At 37.2% G+C, this 22,225-nt stretch overlaps 1 protein-coding gene across 3 annotated transcripts in view; it reads right to left on the bottom strand.

Moving 5' to 3' along the window:
- LOC134804617 (uncharacterized) overlaps positions 1–22,225 on the bottom strand; it is a 108,999-nt gene that overhangs the window by 80,355 nt on the left and 6,419 nt on the right. For 2 of the 3 annotated variants that reach the window (XM_063777719.1, XM_063777720.1), the window contains exon 1: positions 3,377–3,620. Coding sequence is in view for 1 of the 3 variants with exons in the window: in XM_063777718.1 (XP_063633788.1) it covers positions 4,638–4,825; positions 5,995–6,059; positions 6,439–8,725 (2,540 nt within the window). In the remaining 2 variants the exon portion in view is untranslated. Of the gene's footprint in view, positions 1–3,376; positions 3,621–4,637; positions 4,826–5,994; positions 6,060–6,438; positions 8,733–22,225 lie in introns of those variants that run through there. The other variant, XM_063777718.1, reaches the window with a different exon arrangement.

Here is a 22,225-nt window from a genome sequence, read left to right on the forward strand (position 1 = left end):
TTGTATCAATAACTGTGGAGATGTAAATAATATAGTGGACGGTAGCCAAAAATACCAGTCAATCAATAAACCCACTCCTTTAAAAGCGAACTGCGTGTGTTATGTATGAGGCTTCTTGTAGACGTCAACTCATAATGAAAAGAATATTATTTATTTTATGGATATTTTCTTAGAAAAAAAAGGTAAAAGGTGACTAGGTAAAGGGCATTCAGAATCACATCAGTAACTAACTTATTTAGTACTAGCGACCCGCCCCGGCTTCGCACGGGTTACACAAAAACCTTAACAAATTATACACTTAAACTTTGACAGTACCCCACCGCGTCTGTCTGTCTGTATGTTCGCGATAAACTCAAAAACAACTAAAAGGATTTTCACGCGGTATTCACCTTTCAATACAGTGATCCTCGAGGAAGGTTTAGGTTTAAGTATAATCTGTAAAGGTCAGAATCAGAATCAGAATGCTTTATTTGTAAAACATAGGTATACATGGATCTTATCTAATATATTTGAGCGCTATGTTTTGCCGGTTGGCATACAAATGTCAAAGAAAAAGTTTTCTGTAAATTAGTTGAACAACCCGTACGAAGTCAGGGCGGGTCGCTAGTTCAATACTAAAACCATGAAATGTCTAATATAAAGAGTAACATGGCTTAAAAACTTAGTTCGAGAAAAGACAAGTCACATTTTCTCTTTTTTTTAACGATTGCGAATTCAAAGAAACTTTAATTGTTCTTTAATGGGTCGTTAAGAATAGACCGAAGCTCGACGCAGCGTTTCCGAGAAGATAATTCCAACATTCATTACGTATATATAGTTCTTCATCTTTGTGGTATCATTGCCTCATTGTAACTAGAGTAAAACTACACTATTCCAAAACTAACTCGAATATCTACGTTTCTAGATGTGATTAATTTGAATGACGCATTAAATGAATCAAATTAAATATTTTTAAACGTAAATACTTATTGATTTCTTCTTTCCTTGATGGTGTTGTCTGTACATGTTCGTACATGTTTTGTGATCGTCACGAATAAAAATATTTTATCTTTTTTTTTAAACAAAACAAAATATAAACGTTAGTATGTATTTTGAAAGTAAAAATCATTTGACTTTGACTTTTAACAAGTATTTTACCTAGAACCTACTTGTTTCGTATGAGTTAGTGACATAATTAAAAAAGAAGCTATAAATCCCGTGGGAGTAAAATGGACTTTAGATTCCGCTGCACATGCGTGGAATAGCACGCTTACTGATCAAGTGTGATGAAAAAATGTATTCACCTTATTTTATTGAGTCTGTTGATTTTAGAATAATCGAAAGCGCGAAGACATTTGTAGTTAAGTACTTAGTTTTTCGATGGTATCACGCTCCGCGATTGTTGCGCCATTTAGGGTCCTAGCTAAATTGGTTGTTCAATAATTACGCTATAAAATTTCCAATTTAGCAAGAACCCTAAATGGCATAACAATTCCGTGTGGTGATTGTACTTCCGTTAATTTGTTTTCATAGCCACAGTGAAACAATTTAATTTGTTTATAGAAGACAACCCTCATTTTATACGTGCACAACGCAATTTTGATAGAAATTCATCGAATACGGCACGACAGGTTTTTCTTTAGCAGTCTAGAAAGCAGGACTGAAGAAACGAGAAGCAGAGGAAAGTCTTATAAATACGGCCTGATTCGAACTTTAAGATACGATACATGTCGTATTTCAGCGAAGTGAAAAAGAATGAGCCGAATGAGCAGATCAGAAGACTGGCCCATGAAAGCAAGGATTGGCGACTACTCCACCAATAGAGTTCTTAAGTTATGATGATAATGATGCTTTTCTTATTTTACCCCATTAAAAAAATCGAATTGATCTCATAACGACGCAATGTATTAATAACACTACGCGATGTAATCGTGATGATATAAATTGAATGAATATAAAAGCCGACAGCCAGTACAGCCCAAATTTTCGTTACTGGTCATCCGTTCAACATAGCCAGAACAAAAAGTGAAAGAAATATATAGTGATAGTACCTACATTGTAAAATTAATATAAGACCAGTCATATGGCGACTGAAGCAACTCTTAGTTTAAGTTTAATTATAGCATATTTTTTTATATGAAACTTTTGTCGGAAATAAAGTGATTTTTATTTATAAATGGACTATCTTACACAAATCTAACTAGCCTCACAGTAAGCTCAATAAGGCTTGTGTTATGAAGAATGATTGTCAACGGTAGCCCGTCCTGTGGAAACCCTTACTTGCACAAAAAAAATAGTAAAAAGGCGGACTTAGTGCCATGAGGCACCCTCTACCGTTTAAGGTAAAGTAGAGAGGGTAAAGAAAAGATAATTATTGTAGGTGGTGGTTGTATATCGGATTTGGTTAATAAAAGCTTAATATCGGAAAATGGAGAAAAATATGTAGTCAAATTTAAAAAAGAATTCGTCACAGTCTCGTACCATAATAATCACGTTAAGTAGCACCCACTTCCAGTTTTATTCTCATTTCTAGAATGAGTCCGACTTGCGGGTTCTCTGAACCGTACACGATACGGCTATAAAGCTTTCAGATCCGGGACGATATTTGAGTGTATACATGTTTATGCTCTTGGTGGCTAGGTTTGAAAAGCAGGCTATTAATTTTTTTGTAATTAAAAATTAACAGGTATACGGAGTATTAAGTATTTAGTATAGGTATCACAATATTATGTCATTTAGATTTGCTCTTATTTTAGATTACTCTGATAAGCTTGATGTCTTTAACTAATAAACCATTAACACATTTTCATTACTTAGATTTTTTATAACAATTATAATATATATTATTTTCACCGAGGAAGTACCTACAAAATTTTTGGAATTGTATACACGAAACAAAAATATAATGCCAAGGATATAAGAACCGTACGTGTGTAGATAGTAAGCTCAATAAAAAGGACTATTTTGTCTATGATCACCAAAAAGTAGGTAACATCGTACATTGATCACTGGTCACATAAAAAAAAATGTCTTCAACAAAGGAAAAAAGCGAAAATTCCTTCTGTAGTAGGTATAATCTAATACAGTTTAATGAAATTAACATTCCAAATTTAAATTGTCGAGAATCGCTCGCGGTGTACCTAATGCCGGACGTGTGAGGTTATTTCATTTGTTCAAATATTCAGTAAAATATTATTCAAAAGTGAAATTCATTTACACAACGGTTGTAGGTCACATTTTACTTTCCATTAAATAGGTCACAACGTTCAGGGCTAATAATTTAAAGTAGCAGTTTTACACTGCAATAAATAGTAGGTAATTAGTATAAAAAATGCGTGAAACATTTATATGTCACAGAAAAAAAATTAAACACACAATGCTTAAAATATAACCTTACCGTTCGGTTTGGTCTGACACTGGCACTAAAGAATCGAAATCAATGCGTATTTTTACTTTTAATTTTTTTTACGCACAGACGCTTGCCACGGGAGCAACGGTGCCACACTGCCTGGGCTTGCGGTGAATCGATCCGTTTGCGCATGTGCAATTCGGCGCGTCGGTACCGATATCTTATGTATGAGCATGCTTGGCCAGCTTCTCTTTTTCCTAAAATCCCCAAGAGAACAAAAATTCTGCACAATAAACCCCATTTTTGACGGGCCGGCGTTATAATCGCTCGGTTAAAAATTTCTGCGGGCTTATACTTTATCTTTATGATTTTGATGGGATGTTGAAAAATGGCGTTCTATTGTTTACTTGCATAATGCATCTGTATTGTTGGCCTTCTCGTCATCTACGATATTGTGCTCTCCGCCACACACAATAGGTTTAATTACTTGGCCTTTCTGAACCTGGAATGACACTTTGATATTTCCATTTTCCCGCATTTCACAGATTTTTAATAGCTTATGGATTAGTATTACTCGTACTTATGATCATTACATAACCGCAGTATGCCATTTGGATATTATCCCTCAAAGGTATAAAGTAGGCTTTTTTGAAGTCAACACATACATATACACACTGAATATACTCGTATTAATGTTTTATTTTATGTTATTATACTTCTTAAGTACTTCAACATGTTATACCTCATCTTGTGTAACATTTCAAATAGTAAATTGAAATCTAAAGTAATTTTCCGTTCTTAAACTCTCTCTTCTCAGATGCATCCAAAGGATTGATATGACAATTACTCTCTATGTACGTCACCAAAACTGAAAAATTGTTTTAAAAGCGACTAGCATATTTATTTCTAAGCATGTCAAAACATGTACGTTAAACATAAAAGTGTACGGAGACCGACAAGAAACAGGATGCCTGATTGTTAAAATAAGCAACTCACCGATATTTCTTGTCCCTATGCCACACGGAGACGTGTAGCATCTGGTTGTCGTAGACAGAGGGAGGGGCAGTTTCAAGTGCCACTGGAATATCTGTGCATCCCAAAACCGTAAGGACCGATAAGAATCAGGATGTCCTAGTGTTAAAAAAACTCACCGATATTTCTTATCTCTATGCCAGACGGAGACGTGTAGCACCTGGTTGTCGTAGACAGAGGGAGGGGCAGTTTCAAGTGCCACTGGAATATCTGTGCATCCCAAAAGCGTAAGGGGACCGATAAGAATCAGGATGCCCTAGTGTTAAAAAAAACTCACCGATATTTCTTGTCTCTATGCCAGACGGAGACGTGTAGCATCTGGTTATCGTAGACAGAGGAAGGGAGAGGCAGTTTCAAGTGCCTCTGGAATTCGGGCTCTCTTTTTCCATAGAGCACAGACGTTCGTTGGAAAATTGACCTCTGCGATGGGACGGATTGGCTCTCTGAGGCTCCCCCGATGACCACCTATACAAAAGTGAGAATAATGTGTAGTTATCCTAAAAAAGTAAAGCCTAAACTAAGAAATAAGGGTAAATAAATATTTAACTGTAAATACTTTTAGTTTGCGATTGTCAGATACATTTTAAACATTTTCTAGTTACACGCAGAAAATGTCTGATCGAATTACTGAAATGTAAGATCATCTGTTGATGTCATAAACCAGAGGTCATCATGATTATGATGAGGTGCATTGGGGTAACTTTAAAAGCGGGGTAAGTTTGAAAATTGCTGCTATCTACAAAACCAGAAGCACTTCGTACTTTAGCACCACCTGCGCTATTGCTTACTGTTGCTACAGAAGAAAGAGCTTCTAGTTCAGTAGATATTTGCCGTTTTCAAAATTTTCCCCTGTTTTGGATGTTATTTCAATGCAGTGTGCAATAACATCGAAAACTCCCACCTGATGGAAATTTTACACAGAAAAGACTAGTGCGAAATTTTCCCAGCAAAATGTAATCAACACCAAATTATTCATAATTTAATTTAGATCCGTGAGGTACTTACATTAAAATGATTCGGGAATATGTATAAAATTGCCGTTTACGAAATACCTGCGGGCGCAGCATGGTTCCATTTTTGTCTCCTATCACTATGTCAGTCACTTTCGCACTTACTATACTTGTTAGAACGTGACAGGCATGGTGACAAGCGATAAAAGGGCGACCGTGCTATGGCCGCTGATGATATTAGTGGTGAATTATTGATACCTATTGTTTGTGTATTAACGCATTTATTTGTAAACTATTTAGCTTCGCGGCGGCGTCTGGGTAGAATTAGTATTTCCATATACCACTTACACAGTAAACCCACCGAATGTGAAATTAGAAATATTTTTTTTTTTATCGTTGTATTCACGTTATCGTCTTTATAAAGTACGAAACCTATTTATCATTGAAAGTTTTGAAACTCGAGATAATCGCACCATGCTAAGAAAGGGGCCCACAGATTACCATATCGCCGGACGATATCAGCCTGTCAGTTGTTCTGACTGGTAATCAGTCTGGCCTTTAATAGATTAATAAATAAGCATCGATCATCCCAGTATCAAAACTTGGAGCCTATTTTTAGTTTTAACTGAGCATGGATTACAAAATCACAGTTTGCTTCTATTTTAATTAAAATGAAATGCTTACCTTTGCGTATGCATTTATGTTTTCCGTGCTCCCGCACGCTCTGCGGAGGTCTCGACAACGAATAACTGGAAATAAGGCATAATTATTAAAATCAAATCTGTATAGTTTTTAATTTTTATAGCGTCCAAAAATATTCCTGTCCAATGCTTTTTTCACAATAAATTTTATTGTAACTAAGGTTTATTTTAGCGGTTTTATTAGAGGTTTCTTTTGTTATATTTTCTGTACCTCTATATTCAATGGGGTTTTTGAAAATACATATACTTAACTTATTTGCCGTCCCCTTGCGTCGCCGTGAACCTCGTCAGAATGCACGGAATTTAATAAAAGATGCGGCTTTGGCGGCCAAAGGGGATGGTATTCATTTAAATATTATCGTGAAAATTAATGTCCATCTAAATTGTTAAATAAAGAAAAAAAACAGTTTCGATAGTCACCACTCACCGTGGACGTCAATAACGTCATCTTTTGTAATGATTTCCAAATCAATCGTCCCTTTAGGCACGTTCAATCTCTGACTACTACTGTCCATAGGATTACTGGCCACACTTCTTCTTTTCTCTTCACTGCTGTTTATACTGCCCTCTTCAGGAGAATACGTTAAACATCTCCTAGAAGACTTGTGTTCTATGACTGGAGTGAACGCGTCAAGGGGCTCTTCTAGTTTACTAGTTTTATGTGCTCTTTCTTCACTTAAAACATTGCTTGGCCGCTTTAAATTAGGTACTGGAGTGATTGGACTTGGGATCCCATTTTCAAGTGTAAGACCGAACATCTCTTGTGATCTTCTAGGCTCAACTGTAGATTTTAGACTACTGTGCGATACATTGGACCTTATTGATTTATTCGGTTCAAAGTCTAATCTGAAGGATTCAGAAGATACGCTGTGAAGATCTAACGCTGGACTAGGTATGTCTAAATGCGTTAACACTGATCTAGAATCCTTTATTTTCCATTGGCTGTCGTTGCTGACTGTTGATTTTTTCCTACGGATGCACCTTTGCCTCTTCAATCTCAGCTCCGAACGTTCTCTGGATATATCTGGCGTTGATTCAGAATTTGTTCGATGTAATTTTGCAGTATCTAGTGATGCTGCGTTCATGGACTGTGACCTGCATAGCGTTCTGCTAAAATTATCACTAGTGCGTATTCTTGACTTAGATTCTATAGCATTATCTGGTGTACACACTTCTCTTTCATTATAACCATCACCATCATCAAGAATGAAGCACCCAATAGGAAGGTTTTTGAGTAGTTTCTCGTTTACCCTATGTACGGGCATTATTTTCTTAGTGGGTGTACTTTTTGGTGACACTGAGTTTTCCCGCGAAAGATTCACGTATCGTGCCTCTTTTATTAAATTAGCCTTGTTCTCAGCTTGAGGATTCACGAATAGGTCTTTTACGCACTCTAATGGCGGAATCTCTTCTTCGATGGATACTTGTATATCTTTATTCAATACTCTTCTCTTAGATTTAATAATTTTAGTACTCTTTATAATATCTTCAATCATTCTTTCTAGAGTCACGTCGCCCATTTGCGTTGTAGATACAGTTGACTCTGTGTTATTTGTTATAGAATCTTTGCCTAATAAAAATTTGTATTCCATTTCAGTTGCACTCTCTTCGTCTTTCAGCGCAATAGGGAATGGATTTTCCACTTTAGGAAAATACTCCGTGTCGTCATTTGTAAAAGGAAGTCTTTTTGACTTGCTATGGGTGCTTAAAGCGCTAAACCTTAAAGCGGCTAATTTCATTGACAAAGGAGTAACCGAGACAGGTGAGCATGCATCCCTTACGAGTGTATGCGTGTCTCTTTTATCCACACATGGCGATTTGAAGGAGCTTTCGAATTCATTTGATTTCTTTCTCGTGCGTTTCAAAGGTATAATATTACTAAAGCCGTTATCGTTTTTGTTAAAATACAGAGGATTATCTGTGAATATGTGATGACCGAAAATAGGCAGCGTTGTTTTTTCTACAACCTTATTTTCGATAGGTTTTTCTACACAGTTGAGGACTAAATCTTCATCATATACGATTTCAACTATACCTTCACTCGCAGCTTTTGTTGTGCTAATAGGTCCATTATTCTTCGGTAGCTTATTGGCCGCAAAAGAAAACCTACTGCTTGTCAAACTAAGTCTATCAGAAAGTTCGTTAAGAGAAGGTTCCGAGGAGCTCTGGGATAAACCTGAACTTAATAGGCTTTTGTCAATAGGTCTGATCCTTCTTTCTGATTTGTACACGCTACTGTCTCTTCTGAAGTTTTCTTGGGACATCTCTAGTTTCCTCTTTTTCGCTTCTCTTACTCTCCTACTATACGTAGGAGGAGTCGGAGGTAAATTGGGTGGGATGTCATCTTTAGAGCCGTTCACATAGTAACGTCTTCTTTCGAAATTTTTGACGGGTGTTCCATTGGTCGGGGTTATGTTGCTGACGTCTTTGAGAGCAAGTATTTCTGTTTTCTTGACGAAGCCTTCTTTAAAATAGTTTGGAGTGTTTCCTATGTAGTTTAGGTTTTCTTTGTCGACAGTTTTGATGTTTTTCCTAACTGCGGAAGGTCCCAGTGATCGCCTCTGGTATCGGCTGGGTTTTTTGCTTTTCTTGATGGCTTGGGCATCGAGGGAGCGTCTGGCTGTATTGTTGTAAGGTCCATCGTAATCTTTTTCTTCTGATTCAGCGTCGCTTTTCACTTCTTGATTCTTTTTGTAAACCGCCCATTTAAGCATTTTTGGTCTGCAACAAATAATTTGACTGTTAACAACACATACTGCAATTGCTTTGTGTTACGGATTAATTCAAATTTGAACAGACAATCCTATTGAGAATTACAAACATCAAATTGCCATCGCAGTAAATCATTATTTGGCATTTTAATGAATATCGTCAACAACATCCGTTTTCCATTGACAAATAATAGAATAATAGGATCCTATTTAGATAAGAATTTTTACAATCGATGATTTACGGTTATTACCATAAAACGGGGTGAGTAAGGTTTCGCGGGGAGAGGTGGGTTATGAGTTATGAATGGGGAGAGAAGGTTTGAGAGGGGGGTGAGAAGGGATTTTAAGGCTACTGCTACAAAAATAATGTATTCCAATTTAAAATGGAGCTATAGTAATACGCATAATAAAAAAAATCAATCCAACAATCTTCCAAAATCACCTTTGTATGAAAACCCCTCTCACCCCAAATACGAGGCACTACGGGGTGAGGTGGGTTTTCCTCTTTATCGTCAAAGTTATGAAATGGAACTACCCAAAATAAAATAAAAACTAAAATACAAACGTCCGGAACACTTATTATATATGTCACCGTAAAATTGTAAACACTCGTCAGTTTATAATCTCGCTAGTTAAATTATAAACTGACGGTAGGGAGATTACAAACTAACCTAACCTAACCTACGTTAGATTGTAAACTAACGGGTGCACAATCTTACGGTGTCATATACACCATTCAGTTTTCATATGTAAAAATAAAATGTTATCGCGGTTTGAATTTCAGTTTTGACCCTACTCACCCCATTTTACGGTAACATATGAAGTATCTTATTTCTAGCCGTGAGGAAAGGGTATCACGTGTAGAACTAAATCTTTCAGACTTATTTTTACTGAGTATAGTATTATGTTGAGAACTGTGCTCATACGCATTTTTACGGCGTAAATACGAAACTCTTATTTTACATGATTGTTTTGCATATATTTTGGAGCAGTCGTGTGTGCTTGACATCAGTTTCTGGGGTAGGTACAATAGATATCAGGTTTATTAGAAACACTATTAGCGACCCGCTTCGGACGGGTTAACAAATTATACACCTAAACCTTCCTCAAGAATCACAAACCTTCCTTTATTGATAGGTGAAAACCGCATGAAAATCCGATCAGTAGTTTTTGAGTTTATCGCGAACATACAAAGACAGACAGACGCGGCGGGGGACTTTGTTTTATAAAGTGTAGTGATTAGAATCTCACAGAACGTAAAATCGATTAACATTTCAAAAAAAAATCAAAATCATGCATGTAGCTATTGTCATGATTTATTTATGTTTACATTAAAGATAGCAGTTGAATAATAATTTTAATGTGGCAACATTAGTGCGTTACTCTGATTAATACAGGGGTAGTTGGGAAAATAACATTATACTACTGGCAACACGGTAGGGGACACAAGGCCAGTTGGACAGGCTCGGGCACTTCGTTCACTTGGGTCGAGGCAGTCAAAGAGGACAGACACATCGTGAAGGATTGGTCAGATCAGAGTAACTGCAAGTACCTTCATTGTTGTATTATTAATAGTAGAGTAACCATACTAGAAGAACCTTTAACACTATATAATTAGCTAATTACCCCTAATGTAATGTATGGGATTTTGAGTTTTCAAAACGTCCCGCTTGGAGCGCTGTTTAAAATCCCATACAAAAATAGATTTAACGCAAACTCTCGTTATGCTATCGAATGAATTTACACTGTCACGATTTGAATTGTCATATCCAAGTAGGTACACACAATAAGCCGCCATCTCCAATGCCTTATTCCATTATGACGGTCGTCATTTTATGGAAAATCGGGTATGTAGGCTGCCAACGGTAGATAGCTTGTAGCCAAACGGTCAAGTTTCACACAAGTTAAAATGGAACGCGTTTCTAATGATGACTTCGCTTTATGAGTATTTCACGGCCCGGTTTTTTTAGCTAGAGCTTGTGTTTGAAATAATTAAAGGTTCACCGATTACCTATCAGTTCATAGTGAACGATGGTAAGAGCGTGGGACTTTCAATCCGGAGGTTGCGGGTTCAAACCCCAGAATTTTGAATGTGGTAAATGCTTTTGAACGGGAACTTTCAATAACTACATACCTCAATTTTTAAAACTATTAAGTAGACCGTATAACACATACTTTTGGCACGTTATTCTATGCGACAATATTGATGCTGACGCTGTACCAATGTAACGCTGTATTATGTCGATACACGATGAACTTATTAACAGCGCATATTTGACCCACTAATTCCTTACCAAGGCTATTGTTTTCACAGATCCACTTCAAATTGTCGATAGCCACTTGCAATCCACTTGTAACGGTAGCTGAGTAGAGAAACGTGTCGATTTGATTCATGACACGCCTGTCGAAAGCCTATGACACGGTGCTATATATGCCGTTACCATCCACAAAGTTAAGTGACTAGTCTTGAACCTTATACCAACGATATAAGATACACAAATGGTCAGGTACCATTGTTGCTGCATTAAGGTGAAATTTGGAGTACCGCAAGGAGCTGAAATGGGGCACGATTTCTACATCATTGAACAAAATTAACAAAAAATGTTGTTACTTTTGTAAATATGCATGTTCAATAAATCTTAAGCGAAATTTGAAGAGTCCCACAAAATAAAGTAAAATTGTCCGTTTTAAACTGCAAAAAATAACATCGCCTCTCTGCAGATGTCACAAGTGCACTGTTTACATTTATTATTTAAGTTTAATAAAGGTGGAAACTTTGTCAAATTTTGTCAAAAGTTTGAAGCGAGATTTTGCGGGGAAACCCCAAAGGGGTAGTTACGGTAAGAAGGTGAAATTATCCGACTGCCACGGAAAAGAGGGTAAGTAATTAATATTAAGTAGGTAAGTAAGTTATTAAGTGACTTATACGTAGAAAATTTTGTAGAGGTTCATTTAAAATTAGCTTTTACCGGTCTTCTATAAATATGGCCAAGTGTGTTAAATGTCAATAAAGGCTCATAATTATGGCCCAGCCCTGGTAATAGGCGCCAAACAAACAGCTAAAAGAAACTAAATAATTCATGAAGCCACCTGCCGTAGAATTCGATTATACATTTCCCTATTACTAGCCCTGTTTTAGGGGAAATGGGTGCTGGGTGTGGTATACCTAAGGGTCATACACACACTTCCGACCCGTGCAGCGCAACTGTAGGTATTTAAATAAAAGTAAACAAAATCTACCCTCAAATGGCTCCTTAAACCAGTTAAGGGTAGATGAAAACATTACATGATCAAATAATGTAGGTAGGTTAAAGTGAAGTCGTTCAGTGACTGATCCAGGCGGTTTTGTATTTGGTTGGTTAACCAATAAATGTTATAACTAAGTACCCGAAAATTTACAAATAGTTTGTTTACTTTTATTGAAATACCTAAAGATATAGACTATAATAAGACGGCAAGCGAAAGTTACTAACTAGACGTAAACAATACTATAATCATACTAATTGCATAATTAGTGCGTTTAAAATACGCAGCTGCGTAATACGACATATCGACTCCATTTACATTTCCACGTTTGAAATACGACTTTATCACTTAATGTTAAGGTTGGAATTAAGTTACGTGTTGAGCACAGGTGGTGAGGGTACGTGTGTTATTTATATGCGTTTTATTAACATTTAACACTTTGTTAGTGTTTTATTGGTGGAATAACAGTTTTGAATGATTCACGGTTAGTTTCCCTAGACTTAAATCGACCGGGATATGAACCGTGATTACCTTTTGTATTGTTTGGGAGTTCGATAACAATACAAAAGGTAATCACGGTTCATATCCCGGTCGATTTAAGTCTATTGGTTGAATATTTAGTACTGTAGTTAAACTGTTATAAGCTGCACTTTTTTTCCTATTAAGGATCGAAAGAGCTCGTGATTTTGAATAGAATTAACATTAAAATAAAAATAAAGTGTAAGGTCTATGTGAGAAAGATCGGCATAGATAAGACAAGAACTCTCGTATTTATCAATTATTTCACTCATGCAGACACAGTTCAGAATGGAAGACATTCGCTTTTTACATACAAAAACAAGATTTAGAAGCGACGAAAGATCTTTAGACGGTCTTAACCACATTGGCTCTAATAGTGTACAATTTTAAATAAATAAGTATGTACATAGATAAATAAAAACATCCAAGTCCATCAACATGTAAATCAGAATCCCGACCTATTAACAAAAACTCAGGAGCAAATGTTTGCGCTCGTCACACAAAAGCCCTTGCCGGGTCTCAAACCCAGACCCCCCAACTTTGTATGAAGATGGTTACTTTTCAGAACGACTTAAATAATCTGATTACGGTGGTCATGTTCAAAGGATAGTGTGTAACTTATTGATATTAACTATCATTGAACTTTGAGCCCTATTAGCTAAACAATAAAGTACAGTAGAGTCCGGTTATAACGACGCCCAAGGGACCGCTGATATTACGTCGTACTAACCGGACGTCGCACTAAAGGAACTGCCAATTTTAATATATTTTTTTAATTAAAATAATTACATCATTTTCTATTTATTAATACTTTAAGTGACAATCAAAGAAGAAAAACATTTCAACTAAAATATTTATTTACGTTAGTATTACAACACTTTGTCTTAAATGCAGAGACTTGTGTGTTTAGAAGAAGCCACTTTTGTAGGTGGGTACGCGTACTCACTCATCATCCGCAAATTACTCGACCCCGTAAAATAAAAAGTCGTAATTCTTAGGGATCTAATGAAGACGACAATCATACATCGACAATGAAAAAAATACATAAGTTTTTTGTCAAACATTTCAATTTTGAGTCAACTTTTACTTTTGTTTCAACAAACAACTTACATTATGCCTACTCAATTGAGACAATTCTTACAAGCCGAAACGTCAATGACTATTTTATCTTGCTGAGTATAGGCAAAGGGGGGAGGGAAGCTGGGTGCGCGGGACGAAGTAAGCTTCTTACCAACAATTTACGTCGCTCGTCGTTGTAACAGGACTTGACGGACGGATTTTGTGTCAATTTCCGTCGTTAAAAGCGGTCGGTCGTTATAAACGGAGTCGTAATAAACGGTAGTACTTTCATAGTAGCTAGTACTAAAACCAAACAAGTGCCTATACTTACGTCGCTATAAGCGGTTGGTTGTTATATGCGGAGTCGTACTAACCGGACTCTACTGTATGTTTTTAAATAATTTAAACATGAAATCTTCAGCAATTTCGAGTATGTGAAAAACTTAAACTCATTGCAATGGCTATCATTTTAGCTAGACAATAAAGTTCATACATGAATACCTACTACTAAAAAGACTAAAAATAAATACTACTTATTACCTATTGTAATTTGCATCTCCTTATCTAAGCAGAAAGGTTGATATTTAAATGTAACTATGTGAAAAATTAATAAAGATTAATTTTGAGTCTGTAAAAAATAAAAACTCATTGTAATTTGTACCTTCTCAGCTAAGTAGTAAGATTGATATTGGAATATATTATCGCCTGAAAAAATCTTCGTCAATTTGAGTATGCAAAAAACAAAAACAATTGCAATTTGAATCTTTCACGCTCAAAAATAAAGTTGTTTTTTGATTAAACCAAATTCCTTAACACGGTGCGACGATCCTTTATCGCGTGCTACACCACAGTCATTCGAATCCATTTAGTACACATAATCTTTATGGCAATTTCTAAAGAGCATAGTACTAACAATAAGAACTGGAACTCAGGTCCCCTAGACCAGTTCACGACAATAAAAAAAACGTTGATGTCTGAGATTTGCTCGCAATGAAATTGTGGAGCTTTTAAAGGACCCTCGGAAGAGGTTAGTTTTTGGGGTTCCGTGTCTGAACTTTGCTGGCTTCAGGTCTTTAACCTTTAAAACCGCCGTAGTCTGACATATAAGACATACAATATCCAGCTCATTTCGCCGCATGATTAAAAAAAAGAAAACTTCGTGTAACTTCGTACCGGCGGCGGCAGTCTCGATGAAAAATTTGAAGCGGTTTAAAGTTAAAGCCTATAATTATAAGCCTGTGTGTGGTTATTAAACATGACAGTTCCATATTACACTTGGCAGCTATGGGGCACGTTCTTTATTTTTGACATCTGCCAAATGCACAGAATAAATAATAGTACTAGCAGGTACTAGGTACAGAAGACTCACTCTCTAACAAAACGCGTATGTTACGATCAGGACAGATATGGCCGTTAGGTGGCGACAGCGACAGCGCCACGCGCGGCTTATGGCTAGCCACCAAAATTGGTGTGGAACGGAGGTAGCTAACCTGTAGCAAAGCGACGAAATCGCGGAGTGAGCCACGCCTGCCAAAAGGAAATTAAAAATTTGATTTTATTCTTTTAAACCCTTAACATTTTCAGTTTTTGTAACACTAACAGCTACTTATTAGTAAGTTATGGATTATAAAAATGTGTACGGTACTTTCGTAGCGAGCCCGACTCGCACTTCACCGTATTATTAAGAAGCCTGCACCCCATCTCAAATTGAATAGAAAATGGCGACGTATACGCGATTTCTGCATATTGTATTAAACATTGGTTAAGCACAGCATGCGTCTTTCAATGCGCTTGTACGTATAATCATACAGTCAATTTGGCTCGGCGAAATTTTGTATTAAGCGAGTAACCAGAGTGAAATCGGGCATTATGTTTATTATAATAATATGAGATTGGCGTATAATGAGTTTTAGAAATTTTGGCCTATGGATGATTAGTTCGCAATTTGTTATGCTAATTGTTTTGTTTGGAAATTGGAGTGTTTGTTAATTTAATTGGGATTAAAAGGGTTTTATTATGATTTTAATATTTATCGGAATAATTTTCGTTGTTAATACCTTGACATAATTTTATTTGGCCTTATTGGATTTTCACTTTTTCAACGAATGACTAATAGGTACCAAAAATTGATACCTCGCTGTCCAGTTCATCATTCCATTCATTCATCACTACGCGAAAGTTACGTGTCGCCACTAACTCATAGTACGCCAATAAATCAGTGTGGCTACCTCCAGTTTGGCACTGACATCGACGCTATCGATAACGTTGGCGTAGTGATGAATGAATGGAATTGAGTTACTTTCTATAAATATAAATATAAATATTAGGGGACATCTTACACAGATCAAACCTAGCCCCAAACTAAGCAAAGCTTGTACTATGGGTACTAGGCGACGATATACATACTTGTATAGATAAATACATACTTATATACATAGAAAACAACCATGACTCAGGAACAAATATTAGTGTTCATCACACAAATAAATGCCCTTACTGGGATTCGAACCCAGGACCATCGGCTTAGCAGACAGGGTCACTATCCACTAGACCAGACCGGTCGTCGCATCCCGCTCGTACTCGCGTATTAGTGCGAGGGAGATGTATAGAAAGTAAATTACGTAGACGAGACGTTAAGACGAAACAGGAGCTGAGTTTTAAATATTTTAGGTAAATATACCCGTCTCGCTAACGGAAGCGGCACCTAAAAGTAGTGCGATAAGGACAAGGCGAAAATCCTACGTAAAAATCTCAAAAATCGAGGTTTCGTACTCCTCTGTTTCCTCCTCCAAAACTTAACCAATCGTAACCAAATTTGGAAATCTAAATGATTATGAAATTATCTGTGTCGGACTGTTTTGCTTTTTTGGCTAATTGATATCAGTTTTGAATGCCACGCCTCTCATTGCGGCATAGTCAATTAGGCCATTTTGGCCATTTTTGAAGGGCTCTAGCGCCTTAAAAAACAAAAATATCAAAAAAAGCAAAACGGTCCGACACAGATATTGACAATATTAATCTATGTTGAAAAAATCATTGCTCTAGTTTCAAAAACCACGGAGGAAAACGAGAAGTACGTTTGTATGGAGAAATGACCACTCCCGTTGGCTCTTAACGTATATATTTTGTCAGTTTTGACACTGTCAGTGACTTATGGTCCACTAGTGAAAACCAGCGCCATGGATTGCCGCGGTATGATCTCTTAAGGGGCCCACTGATTAACAGTCCGCCGGACGGTATCGGCCTGTCAGTTGTTCGGAACTGTCAAAATTTTGTTCTAACTGACAGGCCGATACCGTCCGGCGGACTGTTAATCAGTGGGCCCCTTTATTACTAAGTAGGTACCTACTTGTGACATTTTGTAACTTATTATTGTTAATAATAATAATTTTATTTGTAACCTAGTTCATTTTAGATTCCATCAACTCTCAATAGCCCTTACACCTTGGCGGGTGCTGCCTCTGCGTGCGTCCCATGACACGGGCAAGGGCAGCATCCGCTCGGTGTACCCCTTACATTTCATTAAAGTGTCAAAAGGGCCTCTACGTGTTGGCTTCGGCTCCGCGCATGCCTCCCAAAGGTCCGGAACACCATTGTTCCGTGATGGGAAAGACATTTTATTTGTAAAAATTAAATGTCACGCAATATGTATTTATTTTACCAATAATAATCTAAATTGAAGTTAAAGTCACATTTCATGTTTCACCTAAAACGGATGATCGCCAAGCGATAGCAACACAGTTGTTAGAGACACCTAGTTATAACTAGTTTGAACCGCTTTTCCACGTTTACCCCCACTTCGAATTAACCCCCCCAATGGCTAACTTTTAAGTGGCAAGTCCTTGCAAACTGTAAACTGGGTGCAGGTTTGCATTTTGCAATTTCCTGTGCAAATACACTTGAGATAAATGAAAACGGGACACTTTATGAAATTTCGATACAGTCAGATCAATGGTAGCGCATGAATTGACACTACGAAATACTACAGAAATTAAATCCTTTGACTGTACAGTCAGCAGCAGAAGTTGCCAAGCGGGCGAGGTGTTCAAAATTACCTTGACACGCTCTTATTCTCTTAACAATAAAGTCGCGTCAAGATCATTTTGAACACCTCTGGCCCGCTTCTGCTGCTGCTGCTGACTGTACAGTCAACGTCAAAGATATGTTTACATTTTTCGCTTTATTACAAAGGAGCAAGGTGCAAAAGTGTAAACATATTTTTGACCTCGACTGTACAACCGTCTCATTGAAGCGAACCAAAGGTTGGACTATAAAATACCGTACTGGGCGTTTTTGAGCCTACCCACACCTAGCGTCTTGAGCGTCGGCGTCATTAACGTATAAAATCTCAGGACTGGCCTTACGGGCAATAAGAATGGGGCCAGTACAGCGGTGTGACACCGCTACAACGCGATTGGTTGATGAGTTCGTATCACGCACGCGATTGGTTGATGAGTTCGCATCACGCGCGCGATTGGTCGCAACTAGCTGCGTAAAGGTGACAGTCCATTTCCAACCGCAGCTGCACTACTGTCAATTTTACTATGGAAATTGACAGTAACAGCGACGCGTTCAGTACCAGAAGTGCAGCTGCGGTCAGAAATGGAATTTTACCCTTAGGCTGCGCGATTGACTCGAATGGTGAGTCACACCGCAGAACTAGTACTATTTTTAGTGCCCGTAAGGCCAGTCCATAGATATAATACGTCAATGGTCGGCGTCCAGTCAGCGCTATGGAAAATGGCGTCGTTGCGCAGTTGCGCCGACGTTGCGTCGAGCAGCGGCCGTAGAGTTGACTAGACGCCGACGCCTGGGAGACCCTAGTGTAGGGTGGCCCTTTAAATAAATAAATATTATAGGACATTTTTACACAAATTGACTAAGCCCCACGGTAAGCTCAAGAAGGCTTGTGTTGTGGGTACTCAGACAACGATATAAGTAATATATAAATACTTAAATATGTACATAGAAAACAACCATGACTCAGGAACAAATATCTGTATCATCATACAAATAAATGCCCTTACCAGGATTCGAACCCGGGACCATCGGCTTCATAGGCAGGGTCACTACCCACTAGGCCAGACCGGTCGGTGGGGTCCTTTAACCCCATTGTTTACAAAGGTAGGCCCAGTAAGCTCACGGCGGCTGGCCGCGCGGCATTCGGCTAATTAGGACATGTAGCATAAAATTAATGAGCGATACACGCTAATGAACGTGGGAAACGTTGTTTGACATATTGTTGTTTTAGCAAACGTGCGGTTAGTCTAGTATCTCCTTATAGGCTAATCAAATTAGATGTTTTCGAAGAATTAATTGCCAGCAAGCTGGAAATCGTTTTAATATCTTCATTTGGTCATAAATGCGTGTATTCCGAGTTTGCTCAATCCCAAGAGGTGTGCAAAAAATAGCGGGTAAAGACAGACCGACAAACGGATAGAGTTACTATTGCATTTATTATATTAAATATCTGGGAGACCAATATTGCTCGGAAAACATAATAGGTCAAAAATGCGCTTTTTCCCAGATCCCAGCGATTAAGACCTAGCTAGATCCATTTTCGCCCCTGAAGACCCCCATATAGCAAATTTCATCGAAATCGTTAGAACCGTTTTCGATATCCCCGAAATATATATATATAAATAAAATATACAAGAATTGCTCGTTTAAAGGTATGAGATGTATGTAGTAGGGATTGTATCGAAAATACGAAATTCAATGGGCAGAACGAATTAGAAAAAGGGTTTGTGACTTAAATAAATGCTTAGGTACTATACTTAGGTACTTTAGACTATTTGTGGTATTTTCTAAATGGTTTCACCATTAAATTACCTTTCTATAGAAATCTGTATCAAAAATGATATGACATTGACATCATATCCATGGGTGAACCTTTTGTGTCGAATTATTTGGAATAAGATTTACGAATTTTCATTACAAACAGCCAAATGCCAGTACTTATTTATGAAGTAAAGCAGAAATTCAGTGAATGTAAGCCGTATTCTATTTTATTTTAATTTTAAGTAAAACTGAGTTAATTTTATTTAAGGTTATGTTATAAACCAGTCTATTTCCAAGCTTTTATTTAACTTGCATTGTCGGTATGTATGTTTGTACGGTTCAAATCTTGCAAGTTAAATTCGACCCACTTCCCGGTTTCCGAAGAAGCGGAATATTTGCATACATATGTAAATGGGATGACAATGCAATATTATTATGACTTGGAGCTGATCTAACGATGGAGCTGGAAGGTGGCCATATCTACACTAATATAGAATAGAATTCACGTTTATTAGAATTGTATCGATGAGTATTAGTTGACTGTTGAAAGAAAAGTAATACAGTCGCCGAATATTACCTAGAGCCAGCCTAGAGCTTGTATCAAAAACGGAATTTTTGACAAAAAAAACATAACGTCAAACGTATTAGAAGGTACTTTATAGTTCCCTACTTTCCAATAGGGGGAGCGTCTCTCTTTATCTATGGTATAATCTATGACATATGGTCGCGGTAACCATGCATCGTCGTTGGCAGCTTGCCACCGTGTTGTGTTTTCTGTTTTTTAACTAGAAAAGGTCAATAAACTATGTGTTTAATAGAATTTATCGAAAATCGAAACTTAAACTATAGAGGTCCATAAAGAAGTGAGTTTAGTCAATGACAAAGTGAGGAAATCTCATCATTCATGTCAAATTTACATGAAAATATGACGTTTATAATGATACTCACACTCCCTCGTTCAAGTTGCTGCAAGTTGACTCTAGCTTTTTTATTTTAATGTATGGATGATTCGCGCTGGGCAAGACGACATTTCTCGAAGTTTTAAGCCGACCACTGACTAACAGGCCGCCGGACGATATCGGCCTGTTCGTTAGAACAAAAATTTGACAGCTCCGAACAACTGACAGGCCGATATCGTCCGGCGGACTGGTAATCAGTGGGCCCCTTTAGCGATGCTATATATTGAAAACGGGGGTCATGAACATTCTCAAATTTATTTCCCTAATAATAATATCGGTTAATAATAATGGAAGCTGATTTATTTTTAAATTCTCCAGCAAAAACCGGCAGATGTCAAAGATACAGCACCCTCTTTAAATTAAGCCATTGTTGAGACGATCGCGCTAGCATCAGAATTGGAGTAGGCCGAACAATTGTTGTACAAGTCGAAGACGGTTTATTGTTAACCTAACCTTATAATTCACGATAAGGAAGTGTGCGAAATTGTCCCTTAGTAAAACTACAAGCTCAAATATACCCTGTCACAAACGCGCAGAGTTGGATTTTGAACGAGCGCGCACGAATATTCCTGATCTATTTTTTTAATGCCTTGTATGACTTGATTTATATTTACGTGGGAAACTGAGACTAAGGGGTGGCTGATTACTTATTGATATTTATAAGTTCGGGCCGATGGGGCTCGGGTGTCTTGGCTGTTTAAACGATTTCCGATCGTGGTCTTGCAATAATTTAAAAAGCTAAGCGGCTTTTTTTACAGTTCGCTGGGCGGTAGCGCGCTGACCTTTCGGCCAGGTATGTTGAAGACTGGACGTTGTAGAATATATAACATTACTTATATAACGACAGTCATTTTATGCCAAATAAAAAGAAATGTTGTTTAATTTATATGATATAAAAAAAAGTTGTCGTAAATTTACCGCAACGATGTTTTTTGGTCAAACCCTTGTATGTTGTGAAAGAGTAAAAAGCCCATTAAACGAAACGTGTACATTTTGTAAAAGATATACGCCTTGAGATCATAATTGAGTCTTTTACGATGGTTATTTTAAGAATAAAACAATTACCGATCCGATGAGGGCTATAAAGTAACTAAGCCGTTTTTACATGATAATAGGTACTTACTCGTAACGATAATATCTAAGTACCTATAGAAAATGGCGCTCATAGCAAAACCTACTGCACATTTTACAAAAAAGCGGTGATGAATTATCTAATATCTTTAGGTAAGCCACGCGTAGGTAATAAAATAAAAGTACTTAAATGTAAAAGTCATCAAACCTCAACATTTAGAGATATTTAAAGATGTTATAATTTTATTATTGTTATAACGCCATAAAATTTTATGACTTCATGATGCCAAAAGCAAACTGAGTTACAGTGACTCAATAATTTAACAGTAAAATATTTAACAACCGTTTTTTAGTTCACAACCGCGATCGAAACGCAATGTTTTTTTTTCCGAAACTCCCCTTAAGATCGATATATTGTTGGCTGTATGCCCCTGTTCCTAAGTCATTTATTACGCAAAAGAAAAAGTTTGTCTATTGTCGTTTTTAAAATAAGAACTCGTTCCGGCGTGGTGCGATTTTTCAACCTTTTTTTTCTGAAAAAGGGTTGACCGGTATTTGTTATTGTGTTGAAAATAGGAATTGTTATTTCACAAATATTGACTGCGCGAATGGGAGAGCGTGAACTGGTTCAAAACAATCCGGATTGGTCTGTTAGTGCTTTTCCAGGTTTTGTTTGCGGTGTAGAGGTAATTTATTTAGGCTGTTTGAATTTCGAATGTCCTGGATGAAAGGTACAGCCATTTTTATGGCTACTAGGAAAGAATAAGCAATCACACATTTCTTGAGCTTGTTTAGTTAGGTAATATTGTATTTTCGAGTTATGGAAGAACATGAATATATAATATAATATATTTACTTACTTGGGTCA

The sequence above is a fragment of the Cydia splendana genome, chromosome Z, assembly GCF_910591565.1.
Source record: "Cydia splendana chromosome Z, ilCydSple1.2, whole genome shotgun sequence".
NCBI classification, from domain to species: domain Eukaryota; kingdom Metazoa; phylum Arthropoda; class Insecta; order Lepidoptera; family Tortricidae; genus Cydia; species Cydia splendana.